The 18,672-nt window shown below is 44.7% G+C and overlaps 1 protein-coding gene across 5 annotated transcripts in view; it reads left to right on the top strand.

The window, feature by feature from the left end:
- Window positions 1-8,660, top strand: part of Wdr59 (WD repeat domain 59) — a 65,919-nt gene extending 57,259 nt beyond the window's left edge. For all 5 annotated transcript variants that reach the window (XM_041650661.1, XM_041650660.1, XM_041650662.1 and 2 more), the window contains one exon: window positions 7,912-8,660. In XM_041650661.1, the coding sequence (XP_041506595.1) occupies window positions 7,912-8,147 (236 nt within the window). In that variant the 3' untranslated portion in view covers window positions 8,148-8,660. The remainder of the gene's footprint in view (window positions 1-7,911) is intronic.
- Window positions 8,661-18,672: the final 10,012 nt, after the last annotated feature.

Here is an 18,672-nt window from a genome sequence, read left to right as displayed (position 1 = left end):
ATAATGAATGCAGAGGGGCTGGGGACCCAGAGGAGACCCAGAAGCTCCCAGGAAGAGAAGAGTTCCAGTGTGAAGCATGAGGAATGTAGAAGGCATCAACTCTGAGGGTTGGCCCTGGCTACTAGATGACCAGGCAGCAGGCTCTCCAGAATTCTCAGGAAAAGAATTTCTAACCTGGAATTTTGAACCCAAGTGATCAGTCATGTACGAGGTAAACTTTGGGTGTACCTAAGAACCAGGTCTAGATTCAGTCCAGGAGCTGAAGGAATCAGTGTTGACGGAGAGTACTCACTGTGACAGACTTAGAGAGATGGACTTGTGCAGACAGGTGCTCCAGGAGCTGCCTCCCAGGAGAGAAAATTGAAAAAAATCAAATGTATTTCACTGTTGAGTATATTTATAGAAGACACAGACATTTGAGGGACAGTTTGGAGATGAATTATTGATAAGTATATAGCAAGCTAAGCAAATGAAAGAAAGTTACTAATTCTGGGAAAAACAAAATGTGCAGGAAAGAGAAGGTGTCACAGAACGTGGCTTGACTAATGTTCACTTAGGCGAATAACATATGAGCCAAACGTGGTCTAGCCAAAACTGCTGGGGAGAGGGCACCAGGTGGTGCTGTCATGGTGGGGAGACTGCAGGAGAGAAGAGTTCCCACTCTGGGAAGCCATCAGACAGTGCCTGAGTATGGTACTCAAGAATTAGCTTTGTGTCCAGCATGGTGGTGTAAATCTCTAATCCCAGGATTTGCATGCAGAGGTGGGTGGGTCTCTGAGTTCTAGACTAACCTGGACTACGTAGTGAGTTCCCAGCCAGCCAGGGCTACATAGAAAAACCCTGTCTCAAAAAACACACACACACACACAAACAAGCACAAAACCAAGAATAGAACAAAACCAAAATACCTTTATGCCCACCTTGACAGCACAAATACTAAAATTGGAAGCTCTGTATAAGGTTAGCCTGCCCCTGCCCAAGGAACACAGACACTCATGAAGTGTTTACTGCTTGCTATTGTAGATGGAGGCTGCTTGTTCATTTCCCAGCCACCCAGACCCAAAAACTCACACAGAAACTGTATCAATTACAACAATGACTCAGGCATATTTCTAGGTATCTTTTACATCTTGAATTAACCCATTTCTATTAATCTGTGTATTGCCACGAGATTGTGACTTAGCGGAAAGGTTCTTGGTCCTTCTCTTTTGGCAGCTACATGGTGTCTCCTTGACTCCGCCTACTCCCTCTATATAGCTCTGTTAGGATTTCCCACCTGCCTTTATTCTTCTAAGCCATTGGCTGAAACAGTTTCTTTATTAACCAATGATAATAAAACATATTCACAGCATACAGAGGGGAATCCCACATCATCCCCCCCTTTTCTGTCTAAATAAAAGGAAGGTTTTAAATTTAACATAGTAAAATTACATACGCAAAACAGTTATCAAGCAAGAATTATAGTTACAATATTTAGTCCATTTACACTTGGCAAATTAAGGAAAATACTCTGTCATATCCTTGTGAGTCTAAAGTTTTATATCTAGTTTATCTTTTATAATAACTAAGAAAAACTATAAATAAAACTATTCTTCAACTCCATCAAAGACTGCAGAAGGATATAATATTACCTAAGTAAACAGGAAGTGCATGTAAGCAACTTCCAAAACTCTAGAGTTGATGGAGCCATCTTGCCGCCTGGACAGTCACCCTAAGTTCTTCTGTAATGATGGGGCATCCATCTTCAGCGTATCGGCCCATAATGTCTGGCAGACTTTTTCATTAAATTTGAAAGACTGTTTAGCCTATATTGGCAGTTTGTCAGTCACTTTCTTCTGTGTCCTACAAAATATCTGCCAGTCTCTTTCATGAAGCAGGAACCCTGAGGACTGTCTCACCTTCCTTAGGCAAGTTCAGCAGTCATTTTTCTCTGGGTCCTGCATGTCCAGTTTGTACAGCATACCATCAAGCAGTCCAGGCAAGAGCAGTTTTTTGCCTTGTCACTTTGAAGGCAAATTCCATAACAAATTTCTTCAATGCCCATCAACCTCTTTGAAGTAATTGGTGTTTCCAGAAGCAGAACTGTCTCACTGTCGAGAAAAGTCTAAGTTCTTAAAATATTTTAAATGCCATATTCTGTATGTCTTTGAACAGTTTGAAGAACATCTATCCATCTGAAATATATCTCTATATATCTAGAAAATCTAATATGACTACAAGTTTGACTATTACAGATGATTATCTGTTAATTCATATACATTACATTTTTAAATGAGCTGCACAAACATATAATTCTTAAACAAGAGCAGAAATACATATACACAGTATAACAAAATCAACCTTAAATCTGTATCAATAGGCCAAGATCCATGCCAATGCAAAATATTCATCTCTATGTCATGTCTCCCTTTTAATGAAAACAAACATTTATAAACAATCATTATGGGAATTTGGGCATTGTTTTCTCCAAACTGCTTCCTAATGTTTGTTGGGCAAAGTATTTTTAGGGTTCACAGAGACCTTTCAGGGGGTTCTTGTTCTACCAAACTACATTAGCCTGGAAGGAATCCTCAGGTTCTCATCTTGTTGGTTTTTTTGTTTGTTTGTTTGTTGTTTTGTCTTTTTGGTTTTTTTGAGACAGGCTTTCTCTGTAGCTTTGAAGCCTGTCCTGGAACTAGCCTTGTAGACCAGGCTGGCCTTGAACTCACAGAGATGCCTCTGCTGGGATTAAAGGCATGTGCCACCACTGCCCAGCCTCAGGTTCTCATCTTCTGTGGAAACAAAAGCAGAGCCTCTTCAGCAACACATCCTTAGGCCCAAACTTGAAGTCAGGTTACCTTTATGTTGATTTAACTTAGCAACCCCAGAATCAAATGTATCTTTAGTCAAAAAATTCAAAGAAAACATAATAATATGCATAATCCAGACTCTGTGTATTTTCCATCTTTAAGTGGCTTCTTTTTCTTTACTCCTTTAATCTATGACTGTCTGTATTCTTTTTATATTACTTTTAGTGTCTCTTTAAAGACCTCTTTTTATAACTGTCTCTACTCTTTTTCTTCTTTCTCTGTCTCTGACTTGTAGATTCTAGATCCTAATGTATTTAAAATCATGTATGTATATGACATGATAGCCTAAGAGAGGAAGGAGAAGGGTTGGGAGGAAAGAGGAGGGGAGGGAAAAGAGGTGGAGTAGGCTCAAAGTACATCCTATATTTACACAAGTGTCCTTACGAAACACAGATTCATTTGCAATGAGTATGGGGTTGCTTTATAAAGCAGTCTTTAGCCGTGAGACGGTGAAGAGAATGGTGGGATGAGTAGGCGAGATTTCCTCTAGGGAGTGGCATGTAATGCTTGGGCTTTGATGAAATACATAAAATTGTTTGACTCTGTATGTTGCATGTGTCTCTAGTTTTCACTTGAGAAAACAAACCAGAGAAACGTTTGTAAGTATAGACAATAAATAGCAAAGTTATTTTAGTAAGGTATACCAAGGTGTACATGCTTGAAGAAATACACATACAGAATTCTATTTTGACAATGTATTATTTTTTTCAGAGCATCTAAATACAGGAGAGAGTGCCAGGAAGAGATTTATGATAGCCTAGAATAATTTGTCTTTTAAAATTAGTTCTCAGGAAAACATCTGCATCTTGGAGATATAGAACGTCAGTCAGCCAAACCCTTGTTGGCATCTCCTGCTCGGAAGCACCGTGCAAGACTGTGCAGGCGACACAGAGAAATAGATGTGGGTGGTGTGTGTGCATGCGTGCAGTTCAGAGGGCCTGGAATAGAAGACAGATAAGTGATAGTCAAAACTTAGTATTGCCAGGTGTGGGAATGCACACCCGTTATCCTAGAACTTGGGAGGTAGAGGCAGAAGGATCAGGAGCGCAAGGCCAGCCTCAGCTCCATATCAGTTTGACAGCATATTGGTCTATAGGAGACCCTGTCTCAAAAAGTCAAAAACAAAACAAAAACCCTAACAAACAAAAGCATAATGAATGCATATCCTAGCACCAGTAAAGACAATGTCACAGGATTGTAGAAAGGGAGCAGGAGGCGTGTGAAAGACACTCACAGGCAAAAGCATCAGTGGAAGCTGTGATTGCAAATATACACAGGAGTCAATTCAGCTGAGTTTGGAGGAACTAGCTGCCCAGGTACAGGGCACAGCAAACATTGGAAGACAACAGTTGCCTTTCCGTTCAGTCTGTAAGAGTCATCAGATCTGCAGACACCACACAAAATCCAGCACCTGTACTGTAGCGCCTTGGCGTCTGCGGCGGCTGGGGAGTCTGCTGCCAGCCTGTGTTCCGTAGCAAGGTCAGTGTCAGTTCAGAGCAGAGACAGAAGCGCCAGGAAAGGAGGGGAGGCACCCAGTCTAGAATGAGTTTGTTTCCTTAGGGATAATTCCTTCCTTAAAAATTCAGATCTGCCCACATAAGTTTCTTTAAATTAAAAAAAAATTACTTATTCTTACCTAATTATATTTTTAAATTCTGGTTCTTTTCTAAGATTAAAAAAATTATGTGTATATGCCTGCCTGAGTTTACATAAACCACATGTCGGAGACTAGAAGGGGGCTTTAGACCCTTGAGACTGGAGGTACAAGTGGTTGTGAGCCTCCGTGTGGTGTGCAGAACCAAAGGCAGGTCGTCTGGAAGAGCAGCAAGTACTCTTAACCACTGAGCCGTCTCTCCAGCCCTCCTCTAAATAAACACTTTTTTATTAAAAAGCAAAGGCAGGAGCTGGCAAGATGGTTTAGTGTGTAAAGTCGCTTGCCACCAAGCTTGAAAACCTGAGTCCTAGTCCCTCTCGGGACCTACATGGTGCAAAGAAAGAACCGAATCACAAGTTGTCCTCTGACCTCTACCCCATGCTGTGGCGTGTGCCCGCCCATGCACATATACTCAAAATAAATAAATGTAATAAGAAACCAAAGCTATTTTAAAACAGTAGGAGACAGTTTGCATGACACATGACCATTATTTGGGGCAGTTTTATAGATGTGGTCACTCCGTATATGACTGCTATGATCTTCTTGTCCTTATGGTTCCCTGCGATGTGGTTTTAGAATCCATAATAAGAACTATTATTGGATCCCTTTCTCTTCCTGAATTCTAGAGGGCTAAATGTAATAAGATGCCATTAAAGCATGTTTTATTTCAATTTATTTAAGTATAACTTAAGATGAAGGATAACGATGGAGAAAGGAAATAAGATTTTCTTTCCTTATATATTTAATTTTTTTTTTCCAAGACAGGGTTTCTCTGTAGCTTTGGAGCCTTCCTTGGAACTTGTTCTGTAGACCAGATTGGCCTTGAACTCGCAGAGATCCACCTGCCTTTGCCTCTCAAGTGCTGGGCTTAAAAGGCGTGCGCCCTACTATAGTTTTAATTTGATAGAGATTTATTTTCTTTTATGTTCATGAGTGTTTTGGCTGAATGTATATGTGTGGTTTTAGCAACCATGTGGGTGCTGGGAACTAAACCCAGGTCCTTAGTAAAACACAAATGCTCTACACTGCTGAGCCATCCTCTCCAGGTCCGATTGTTCGCGCTGTCAGAAAGAAGGAGAGGAGCCACCAACCTCCAGAAATTTGAAGAAGTGGTAGTAAAGATGAAGGGGTTCCCCAGCCCCATTAAAAGGCTTCTGTTTGCTCAGCGAAGTTAGAAGAGAAAACAGCAGGCAACAGACAACAGCCAAGGCGTGTGGGAGAAATTTGCAGTGTGGCAGTGAGCCAAGGGAGCAGTGTGAGGAAGGCAGGAGCAGGGTCATACCGTGCCTGGGCTCTTCTCTACCCATGTATGTAAAGTGAAACACACCTTTCAGTGGGGCCTTCGGGTGGCTTTGCTCCCCAGCACAGATGTGCAGTGGGCAGGTGGTGTGGCTAAGTCAGGGTTTCAGCTGGCCCAGGTGGGGAAAAGGATCTGCGTATATTCATAAAAGCAGGAACATGAAATTAGTGCAGGTGCTCCAGAAGACCGTGAAACCAGAAAAGGCAGGTAGATCGAGGAGGCAGCGGTGTGGACAGCTGTTCAGGAATCCGGGAGGTGGATTTTTTGAGATACAAGAATCCTGTTAAGAAATGGATGAAGGGGGCTGGAGAGATGGCTCAGTGGTTAAGAGCACTGTTTGCTCTTCCAAAGGTCCTGAGTTCAATTCCCAGCAACCACATGGTAGCTCACAACCATCTGTAATAAGATCTGGTGCCCTCTTCTGGCCTGCAGGTATACACACAAACAGAATACTGTATACATAATTAATAAATAAATCTTTAAAAAAAAAAAAGAAATGGATGAAGGCCGGGCGGTGGTGGCGCACGCCTTTAATCCCAGCACTCGGGAGGCAGAGGCGGGCGGATCTCTGTGAGTTTGAGGCCAGCCTGGTCTACAAGAGCTAGTTCCAGGACAGGAACCAAAAAAGCTACGGAGAAACCCTGTCTCGAAAATACAAAAAAAAAAAAAAAAAAAAAGAAAGAAATGGATGAAGATGGCAACCCAAGACTGGAAGTCTTCCGTGTGCACGTGCAGGTGTGTCTGTAGAAAGACTGGAAGTCTTCCGTGTGCACGTGCAGGTGTGTCTGTAGAAAGACTGGAAGTCTTCCGTGTGCACGTGCAGGTGTGTCTGTAGAAAGACTGGAAGTCTTCCGTGTGCACGTGCAGGTGTGTCTGTAGAAAGACTGGAAGTCTTCCATGTGCACGTGCAGGTGTGTCTGTAGAAAAACTGGAAGTCTTCCCTGTGCACGGAGATGTAAAAGGTGCAGCGACCCTCTGCTGCAGAGCACTGGGTTTCCTACAGGACCTCAGAGAGCCGAATGCTGCCTATGCCCCCTGCCCTCATCCTAGTAGTAAAAACAGCTCCTAGTTAGTAGAACTATCTAGATTGTGGGAGTTCTATCATTTAAAAAAGAAAATTGACCTTCCGGACCTGGTGACCCACACCTTTAATCTAGCTCTCAAGAGGCAGAAGCAAGCAGATCTCTGGCCAGCCTGGTCTACAAAGCAAATTTCAGGACAGCCACAGCAACGCAGAGAAACCTTGTCTAAGCCGGGCGGTGGTGGCGCACACCTTTAATCCCAGCACTCGGGAGGCAGAGGCAGGTGGATCTCTGTGAGTTCGAGACCAGCCTGGTCTACAAGAGCTAGTTCCAGGACAGCCTCCAAAACCACAGAGAAACCCTGTCTCAAAAAACCAAAAAAAAAAAAAAAAAGAAAAGAAAAGAATAAAGAAATCTTGTCTGGGGGAGAAAATGAAGGAAGGGAGGGAGGGGCTGAAGAGATATCCTCGTCAGTAAAATGCCTGCCACATAAGCAAGCTTGTGTCCCAAACACCTAAGTAAAAATCCAGTGTGATGACACACGTCTGTGACCTCACTACTGGGGCTGAGGAACTTGGGGATCCCCTCTTGCTGGCCAGCCATTCCAGTCACTGTTTTGAAAATAATGGGGTGAAGAAAGATAGACACCTGACATTGGCATCGGCCCTGACATAAACCAGGGCACATATACCTGCACTCACATATATATTCAAACTCACACGTGCACTACACGCTCATACATGGAAATAAACAGAAAAGCCGAGCTGGGTCATAACTCAGAGTGTTTGCCCATCATACAATAAACCCCAGGTTCGAGCGATTCTCTAGCACCACATAAAACTGGGCATGGTGGTTTATACTTGTAATCGCAGAACTCAGTAGGATGAGGAGTTCAAGATCATCCTCAGCTCCATAGTCTGTTCAGGTCAGCCTGGGACAAACAAGGAAAAAAAGAAAGAAAGCACTGGTCTGCTGGAACCTGCTAGAATCCTGGAGGAGTAGTATCCACCCACCAATGCCCAGTCTTCTTTTACTAGAACCAAACTAACATTGCCTCTTGCTTTTCCCGTCTCCCCCCATTTGCAGAATTCGGTGTGTACTGCAGTCACTGCCGGAGCGAGGTCCGTGGCACGCAGTGTGCCATCTGCAAAGGTTTCACGTTCCAGTGTGCCATCTGCCATGTGGCTGTGCGGGGGTCATCCAACTTCTGCCTGACCTGTGGGCATGGTGGCCATACAAGCCACATGATGGAATGGTTTCGGACCCAGGAGGTCTGTCCCACTGGGTGTGGCTGCCACTGCCTGCTGGAGAGCACCTTCTGAACACAAGAGAGGATGGGACTGTCCGAAATCTCAGAGGACTCTGTAAATGCCAGAGACGGCTTTCTGCTGATGGTGGTGGAAAATTCCAGAACCCGGGTTATGCCCAGTGATTCAGGAGCACAGTCCCCTCACAGACATCTGATCCTCACGAGCCTTTGCCTTCCCTTCTCTCTGGCTGCCGGGGGCCGGAAGCTGGATGAAGGGAGGGAGAGCACGGTCTGTTGAGTCCACAGTGGATGTTTTCATGGGGAGCAGCACCTGTTTCCAGAGCTGCAGCCTTTGAGGTGCCCTTGAACCAGAACGGGCTCTCCAGATGCCAGTATAACGATCACATCAGCTACAAAAGACAGTCTCCTGAGCCAGAGGACACTGGGTGTTAGTGTCATTGACAAGTGAGCCCATGACATCTGTGACTTTAGAAGTTGGTACCTTTGATGAGTCAATGAGCAGAGGCCTTATAAGATACAGTACTAAAGTGTAAGATATGTTGTACTTAAAGACTTTTTTCCTGAACTTGGGGCTTGCACATTATTAGTGAGTAGCTGTACCCGAGTTACATTGCCAGCCCCTTAAGGAGTCTTAAGGTGTATATATTTTTAAGTTTCTCCTCTATCTGCTTTCCCTTGACTAATAAAGCTATACATCTTGTTTTTATCTATAAACAGGTATTATTTATACTTGAGAAGAAGCAGGAAGTTGACCATCTCAGTGGTTCGTTTTGCACTGTACTTGTGATTGAGGTTAATTGTTTCGGAAGGACTAGAATTAGTCCCATGATTCCTGAAGGAAATGCTGTTTGACTTGGATCGTCTGATGGGAGGAAATGGAATCTGACATTAAGGTTCTTCCTAGCCACAAGAGTCTCATAATTATTTCTTCTAGCCAAAGGGAAATGAAATTGCGTTTCCACATCGATACCAAAGTCTCCGTCTGCCTCCGGACAGGTTGGCTGGGCTCCAGGGGCACCTTGAACTCCCTAACAAACTCATCTCTCTGGCTCCTTCAGGATTTTCGGTGCTTTCATGTATATATGCCAGAGAAGAGAATTAAAACACAAACAAAACAAAAAAGCTACATACTGAAATTCCTCTCTCTTAGAAATTTAAATCCCGGAGGCCTGTGATTTGGCTCACTGGGGAAAGGTGCCTGCCACTAAGCTTCATAACCTAAGTTCAATCCCCAGGACCCACATGATGGAAGGGAGAACTGACTCTAACGTTGTTCTGACTTCTGCATGTGTGCTGTGATGTGTGGATGTACATACAAACACACAGACACACACCAAAAAATTGGATTAAAATTTTATTCCAAATTGAGAGATCTAAGTCATCTGTGTCATTGGAGCGTGATTGCAGATGTCTGTAATCTTTTCTTTGAGGCTGAGCTGATTGGATTGCAAGTTTGAGACCATCCTGGGCTGCCTAATGAGTTGAAGGCCAGCCTAACTTATATGGCAAACACTATCTTAAGAAGAAACAAATAATAAAACAAGGTCTGCACTATATCGCTTAGGGATGGGATGCTTGCCTAGCATGCATGAGGCCATGAGTTCAGTCCTCAGCAACACTGCCCCCCACAAGACCACAGAACACCTCCATGTTCCATAATAGGAGAATGTGTGTATCACTCTGTTTGCAACTATGATTTAAGACCCATTAATGGGTTAGGAGATCAGTCTTGTAGAGTATAAAAACCAACATTTATATATATATATATATTTTTTTTTTTTTAATTTATTTTTTATTTTATTTTATTTTTTTTTTGGTTTTTCGAGACAGGGTTTCTCTGTGGCTTTGGAGCCTGTCCTGGAACTAGCTCTGTAGACTAGGCTAGTCTCGAACTCACAGAGATCCGCCTGCCTCTGCCTCCCGAGTGCTGGGATTAAAGGCATGCGCCACCATCGCCCGGCCAACATTTATATTTTTAAGGATTTATTTTGTGTGCATAAATCTGTGTGTGTGTGTGTGTATGCGTGTGTGTGCGTGTCTGCATGTGTGTGAGTGTGAGCATGCGTGTGTGTGCCTGTGTATGTGGAATAGAAGAAGGCATCTGGATCCTTGGTGCTAGAATTGCAGGTGTTTGCAGGACACCTTGATTGCTACATGTGTGTTCAGGGATCCTAACTTGGGTTTTCATAATTGCAAAGCAAAGACTTAACTGTTGAGCCATTTCTCCAGCCCCCAAACCATCCTTTAAAGGAAGTGAAATAATGTAGGAGAGAAATGATCATATAGTAACATACACAAACACAGTGTGTTTGTCAGTACACACACACACACACACACACACACATTTGTACATGTACCTTATGATAAAGGTTGAGGTTCACCTGTCCCTGTGGTATTGATTGGTCAAGAGACTCCGTGGCATAAGCTTGATCTTGAACTATGTGCCAAGTTTGGGTACCAATGTCTCAGCAGCACGAGCCGCCAGGTGTGCTGGGATGAGAGAGAAAGGCCCAGGACATCTGGGTTTGTTAGTATTTTACTCTTCCAGCCCTGTCCGTGTTGATGCTGCCATGATGGTGGTCCCAGAACAGGTGGCCTGGTGTATAGGTTCAGGGTCTGTTGGGTCCTCTATGAATTCACACCGTTTGTAGAACAATCTCTTCCTCTGTCCCTGGTGAGGATGAGATGATTTTCTTGTGTGGATTATTCTTTTAAGAGCATTGTCTTCCAAAACATAAAAATCTTAGTAACTATGAAGCCATTTCAAGTTTAATATGCTATATAGAGGGCTGGAGAGGTGGCTCAGTAGTTGAGAGCACTGGCTTTCTTCCAGAGGTCCTGGGTTCAATTCCCGGCACCCACATGGCAGTTCACAACCATTTGTAACTCTCATTCCAGGGGATTTGATGCCCTTTTCTGGCCTCTGATGGCACAAGGCATGCACATGGTATGTACACATACATACAGGCAAAATACTCATGCATAAAATCAAAAATAAAGCATTATATAATATCTTTCAATATGTCAGGTTTTTTACATTTCTAAGTTCCCAGAATAAACATTTAATATTTTAAAAAGTACCCACATTGGAAACACTTTGGTCTGGACACTAGGCCTTAGCATGGATTGTTATAAGTAGCTAAGTCCCTTTTTATTGTGTTTTGCTTGAGGGTTTCATTACGTCACCCAGCTGGCCTTGAAATTGAGATCTCTTTTTCTCCAGAGTGCTGGGACTCCAGGTGAACACAACCACACGTGGGTTTTGTTTAAAATGTTATAACCTACATCCTAAATATCTTTGAATTTAAAATATTATAATCTATATCCTAAATACCTTGAATTTGTCAAGGAAAATTTCCTAGATAGAGTGGCACATGCCTTTAATCTCACTTAGGAGGCAGAGGCAGGTGGATCTTTATGAATTCGAGGCCAGTTTGGTTTACAAAGAGTTCAGAGATAGCAAGGGCTACACAGAGAAACCCTGTCTCAAAACACACACACACACACATACACACACACACACACACAGAGAGAGAGAGAGAGAGAGAGAGAGAGAGAGAGAGAGAGAGAGAGACCAAGAAAAGCAGTGCTGGCTTATGTACCAAAGGTTCTTCAGCCAGCCCGCTGACTGAAGAGAATGAGCCCCGTGTTCTAGGTGACCTTAGGCTTCCTTCTCGGCTCCACCTCAAGCTACCAAGAGCTCAACGTTATAACGCTTTCCTCATGGGGGGGGGGGCAGGTAGAATCACATGTATGCTTAATTTTTAACAAGTTTTTACTGTGAATGCATACAGTCCGCATTTATTGGATCCACAGCGGACATCATGCCCTTCCCGGTGCTTCCTTGAAGGGCTGGCAGGATGGAGGGGAGAAACCCAGGTTCTTTTGGAGGCTTTAACGCAGCAGGAGACAGCAGCCTTTCCTTCCGTCAGAAGAGTGGATACGAGGTAGACACCATAGGTGAGGCTTAGGGAAATTGTCTAAGCAACAGAATAAATGTAGGGTTCGTTTCGGTAGCTGTGGAACAGCGGAGGAGAGAGGGCTGTGAGTCCCTCTCCTGCTGCTTGATGGTCACCCTTGTCATCCTGTCCTTTCAAAGCTAGAGGCAGCAGGTGTCACAAAGGGTTGATCCCAGGGATAAAACCCACATTGTTTGCCACCCTTGAATCTCGTGCTCTGAGGAATCAGGCATTTCTGTGAGATGGGCACTGTGAAGGAGTCACACACCACTGTGGACTCTGCTGGCGGGGAGTCTAGGAGGAAGTGTCTATGCCTTGCTCTCAGGCTTCCAGGAAGGAAAGGGATTAGAGAGCATCCCGAGGGGACAATAGGACTGAGCTCCTTGAAAGGGTGGGTGTTTCCAGTAGGGAGGAGTGGAAGGGCACACGGAGGGCTTTGCCAAGGACAGATGGAGCAGGCTGCAGCAGCGTTGAAGGGCACGAGCAGTTGCTTATCAGTGCGGCACAGACCTAAGCTGATAATCAGGGCTAGGGAGAGGCAAGCGTCAGAACCCTGCGCCACAGAGTCTGGGCTTTATCTGAAGGCTGGAGTCTTCATCCTTCCTGACTCAGAAGCTGCTGCTGGGTTCTCCCTCCTTCCTACCTGCTTGCCTTTCAGGCTCTCCAGCCCACCCTGCCTGCGTGGAGTGGTGTCAGTATCCAGCCCTCACCATTGCGCCATAACTTCTCTTGCCCAGAACGAGCAGCTAGTTAATGTGCCCTTGGACTCCTAACACAGTACACTTTGTGTCCAGATGCATAGGCCTTGTGCCCCATCCACCAACACTGCAGCAAATGCCAGGCAGGCATCCTTTGGATCACTTGAGATCCTAAAGACGTAGGGCTTAGTCTCAGAAGACTACTCCACTTCAGATCCCTACCCCACCTCACATCCTCAATTCTTAAGCTCTTCTTCTAACCTCTGACTCATTCCTTTGGTGCAATCAAGCTCCCAGAACCCAATGAAACTAGGGATGAAGTTCAGATAGCAGAATACTTACCTTGTATGCATGAGGCCCTAGGTTTGATCCCCAGCACCACCATACTAGGGGTAACAATACATAGGTATAATCCCAACATTTAGGAAATAAAGGCAGGAAGATCAGGGTCTCAAGGTCAACCATATTACTGTGGAGAGTTTGGGGCCAGGCTGGGCTACTATGTGAGACCTTGTCTCAGGAGGTGGGAACCAGAGGACTGGGGAGATGGTCCCTTTCACAAACATGAGGACCTGAGATTGGATTCTCAGAACCCACACTAAAAAAATGGGGTGTGATAGGTTTGTCTGTAATTCTAGCTCTGGGGTGCAGGGGAGACAAGTGGGTCCCCAGAGCTCATTGGCCTGCCATTTGGTGAGCTCTGGGATCAGAGAGAGACCCGGTCTCAAAAACATGAGGTGGAGCATGGTAGAGGAAGACAGGTAGCATTGACCTCTGGCCTCTATACGCCCCATATCCGGGACACACACACAGAGAAGCGTATGCACGCACAGGACTCGGGGGCGTGCTTTACCTACACGTGACATTTGCTATAAAGATAGTACAAAACAGTGATCTAGACGTGGAGGGTCATAAAGCAAAGTGTGCAGGGACGGCCATGGAGCTTCCCAGCCCTTACCCAGACATTATGCTCTTGACACGGTCACATCTTCAGCAACCTTGAAACTCCTCAAACGCACCCCTTTGTGTTTTTAGGGAGAATTTATTATTTAAGTGTGATTAATATGATTAATAAACTTATCAGCCACTGGTTAAACATTTGACCTTAGGTCCTTCTCCTTCAAGGCCTGGGGCAAGGCTTCTCGTGATACAGCTGGTTTCTCCGGCAACCAGAGATCTGGAAGTCACGGTATTAGAATAAATACTCCTACAATTAAGAAAATGACCGAGGTCATAGGAAATCTATGTCAGAAACTCCAGCCAAGACCAAATCTGAAAAGACTGCCACCGTGGTCCTACTGCTAGGGTAATGACAAGGACTTTAGGAGTCCTATCAGGAACCAGAGTGGAGGCCAAATGTGCACAGCTCACTAGATAACTCGGGAGGAAAACAGGGTCTCCACTCACATGCAGGGCTGGTTTTAACCCACACGTTGAAAAGTTTTCTTTTGTGTGTGTGAGAGGCATGTGTAGCTGCAGGATTTGTTTGCCTATGTCCTCGTGAGTAGAAGCCAGAGGTCAACACTGGCTGTCATTCTCTATTGCTCTCCACATTTACCTGCCTGAGACATGGTTTTTCTACTTAGCCCTGCCTGTCCTGGAACTCCCTATGTAGGCTGGTTTGTAATTCACAGAGATCCTCCTCTTTCTGCCTCCTGAGTGCTGAGATTAAAGGTGTGTGCCACCACTGCCCACCTCCACCTTAAGTGTTGGGGGCAGGATCTCTCACTGAACCCTTTTGGATAGACAGTGAGACCCTAGAACCTGCCTGAGACCACCATCCAGGCATCCAGGTGTGCACTGCTGAGCCAGCTTTTCTGCCGGGGGTCGAACTCTGGTCCTTCAATGCTTCCACAACAAGCACTTTACCTGCGGAACCATGTCCACAGCCCCCTGACACACAAATTTTAAAGAAGACAAGCTAGCCAGGTGGTGGTGGTGCACGCCTTTAATCCCAGCACTCGGGAGGCAGAGGCAGGAGGATCTCTGTGAGTTCGAGACCAGCCTGGTCTACAAGAGCTAGTTCCAGGACAGGCTCCAAAACCACAGAGAAACCCTGTCTCGAAAAACCAAAATAAATAAATAAATAAAAATAAAAAAAAAAAATAAAGAAGACAAGCTGGCCATGGTGGTGCACGCCTTTAATCCCAGCACTCAGAAGGCAGAGGCAGATAGATCTCTGTGAGTTCTAAACCAACCTGGTCTGCAAAGTGAATTCCAGGACAGGCAAAGAGACTGTCTCAAAAAGCAGAAATCAAAAATAACAACAACAAAAGTATCTTAGACTTTTATTCTAATTACAAAACTATTTTAAATTTTATTAGTTCTGTCTTTTCTATGCAAGCCCCATATGATTTTTCATTTGTAGGTTTTTTGTTTGTTTGTTTTTTCACTGTGGGAGCCCACAGAAGTGGGTCTATTCCACTTTGACCAAAGGTCAGAGACTTCAGGCCTGTTCCTGCTCCTTCAAGGAGATGTCAGGAGGTTTGACCCAGGGAGTGACAGGCTGTGTACAGGATGCTTGGCCTAAGGTATGCTCCCTGCACATCCTGCCTAAACAATAGAATACTTAACTCAGAGTATAGTTGCTTGATGCTTCAGATATGGAAGAGGTAATTGCTCTTTTTGGTCTTTGTATCACGTTAAAGCAGTCTTTTGCCTCCCCCGACTTTTTGGATTGGGGTATAAAAGCATATGGAAAATAAATGCAGGCGAATTCAGTATTCACTGGATTGCCCTCCCAACTCTATTCTGTCTGTGTGTCTCTGTTCTTTTTGCCTAATATTTCTAACCCCATGTTCCTACTCTGGAACATGTGGACCCCGTCTTAGAGGCAGGACCCCGACAGATGTCACCCCAATATGATTTTTTTTTTTTTGGATTTTTGAGACAGGATTTCTCTGTAGCTTTTTTGGTTCCTGTCCTGGAACTAGCTCTTCTAGGCCAGGCTGGTCTCGAACTCACAGAGATCCACCTGCCTCTGCCTTCTGAGTGCTGGGATTAAAGGCGTGCGCCACCACTGCCCGGCCCCAATATGATTTTTTATTTGTAGGTTTTTTTTTGTTTTGTTTTTGTATTTTCACAAATCAAAAAGGATACAGAGGAGAGCAATAGAGGACGTACACCCACATAAACAAGCTATCCTATTAGGACATCTGACTCTCAACGATCAGTAATTTTGCTAATAGAGCAATGATAGTTTTATTTCAGGAATGTTCTAAAATGGCCCAAGGATGGTAGCACACACTTTAAATCCCAAGACTTGGGAGGTGGAGGAGGGACAGGAGCTCAAGGTCACATGCGTTGTTAAAAGAAAAAAATACCTCTACAAAACAGAACAAAGGTGTTTACTGAAATCAGTGAAACAATGCTGGGAGTATATAAAAATTAACAGTCTTCTGTCCCTCTAGCAACCAATACATATTTTTATACATAATGTGCAAATGAATAATAGTTTGGTGATGGAAAGTATGGTTTTGTGACTTACACTGATATTTGCTTTTTTCACTTAAAAAAATGGGCTTAATGTCTGGAGAGACAGCTCAGTGGTTAAGAGAACTTCCTTTTTTTCCAGAGGACCCAAATTAGTTCGCAGCACCCACAGGCCACAACTGCCTCTAACTCCAGCCCCAGGGAATCTGATGCCCTCTTCTGGCCTCCATAGGTACCCACACACATATGTATCCATACACACAGACATAAAAGATAAAATAGACCTTGTGTCCCTCTAGTAAAAGACATTGTAGAAGAGGTGACTCGTTTTCAACCGTAGTCCCTAGGAAAGAACAAAAACAGGTCCAGTAATGCCCCAGTTCTGATCAGGACAAGATGGGGTAGACTTGATTATCCCTATTCCTCCTAGCTAAATCCAGTTGTAAAAATACCACAACAGCCAGCCAAAGAACCCTAAAAATGGGGAAAGGTGAACCAGTTTACCATGACTGGGAAAACAACAAAGTGGGGGCACCCTGCATCCATCATCCAGGGCAGCCAGGTGAGCCTGCAGTACCAGCAAGTGTTGGAGAGTCACACAAGCAACAGGAAGGTGCCCTTCCCTCCCTCCCACTCTCTCTGTTCCCATTAAAGGCACCTGATAGTCCAATCCCACAGCAAGAGAATCCCACAGCAAGTGCTCCCCCAAGAAGGAAGCACCCTTTCTTCATTATACCTGAGACCCCTTTGCTAGCACGGGACATCTCACTGCAGCAAGTTCCTGGCTTACGAAGTGTAATTGTTCCCGTGTTTCCTGGAGCCAAGAAGCCCACCCTGGAAAAATTCTTTGACCTTTCAAGGGGCATCAGCGGAGAGACCAGCGGTTTTAGATGGTGCCAGACAAGTTAACCAAACCCAAATAACACTGAGGAACCTCAGAAAATTAAATCGTTATATTAGAACCCCAGCAACTCGAGTATTAAATCTAATGTTTAATCAGACCTCGAGTCTCCTGACTGATGTGGTAAAATAATGTCCAGTAGACAACACAAAGTCACATTCCATCAAGAAGCAGCGCCTTGAATGAAAAAGCTATCCAGTGCCAACAGTGAGGTGAGATACTCCAGTGACTGACAAGCAGCATCGTAAGAACACGGAAGAGGCAATTGGGAGCCCCCTTGAAGCAAGTTAAAGACGAGCAAGTCTCAGCAAAGAGATGGAACTTGTCAGATAGTGACCAAATGGAAATGATAGCACCGAAAATATAATAGAGACCAATAACTTGCTGGATAAAGTTAAAGGATAAATGGAGGTGACTATAAATCATGGAATTTAAGAAGAGATCAAAAGAATTTACTTAGTCCGAGTAAAGAAAGCTGACCAGAAATAAAATGAGTGCCTGGGGCACCGGTTGGCCGATGGCTGAAGGATCTTTGTATCTCTGGAGTCCTAAAAGATGACTGAGAGGAGAGGGGTCAGGAGGAGTTTGAAAAAGTGCTGGCCAGGAACCCCTTAATTCAGTGAAAAGCACAAACCTGCTGATTCAGTGAAACTGAGATCTATGTGTACGTCTAAAACGTTTATCCATCCCTGGAGAGATGGCCCCTGAGCACAGGACCTGAGTTAATTCCCAGCACCTAAACCAGGCAGCTCAGGATGCCTGTAACTCCAGCTCCAGGGGATCCAACACCTCTGGCCCTCAAGGCACGAGCATGTGCGTGCAAGTGCATGTGCACATGCGCTCTCTCTCTCACACAATTAAAACGAAATCCTTTAAACAGATCACATCCTGCTCTGGCAGGGGAGGACCTGAGTTCAGCCCTGAGCACCTACAGTTGGATGGCTCAGAACTGCCTATGACTCCAGCTTCCAGGGGTCAAGGCTCTCTTCTAAACCCTGCACTCACACGAGCATATACCCCCCCCCCCCACAGCACACAGAGTCACATAATTTAAATAATAAATGTGTGATGTACATTTGTCCTCCCAGCACTTGGGATGCTGAAGCCAGAAGATTGTGAGTTTGCAGTCAGCCTTGGGCTATACTGTAAGTGTCCCAGCTCTCAGGGGAAAGGCTTCCCCTGTGAAAGTGTCACAGCTCTGGGGTGGACATTATCTATAAGAGCTACCCCGGACATGTGTAGATAAGAAGAAATAGAGGAGGAGACAGCAAGTTTAGACAGAAGAGATTTTCAGCTCATTTGTTGGTGCAGTGGCAGAAGTTGCCACTATTGAAAATTGAGCCCACCGGTTTTGAACTGTGCTGAGGCCAAACTTTGTAGTAACAGAGCGAGGCTTTAACAAATTCTGAGTCTGTGGAGGAAGAGAGCAAGGGTCGCAAAATGAATTCCACCTGAGGGACGCTCTGTAAGCTCCAAGTGGGAGCTGAGAGGCAAGAGAGAAGCCCGGGAGCGCACAGAGAAGATGTGAGACTTCCAGGACTGAGCTGACAGACAGGAGGGACAGATGGAAGCTGTGGGGCTTAGCAG

The sequence above is a fragment of the Microtus oregoni genome, unplaced genomic scaffold (assembly GCF_018167655.1).
Source record: "Microtus oregoni isolate MIOR12 unplaced genomic scaffold, Mior012 000004F_ref0000308, whole genome shotgun sequence".
Taxonomy (NCBI): domain Eukaryota; kingdom Metazoa; phylum Chordata; class Mammalia; order Rodentia; family Cricetidae; genus Microtus; species Microtus oregoni.
This window is presented reverse-complemented; position numbering and strand designations above follow the sequence as displayed.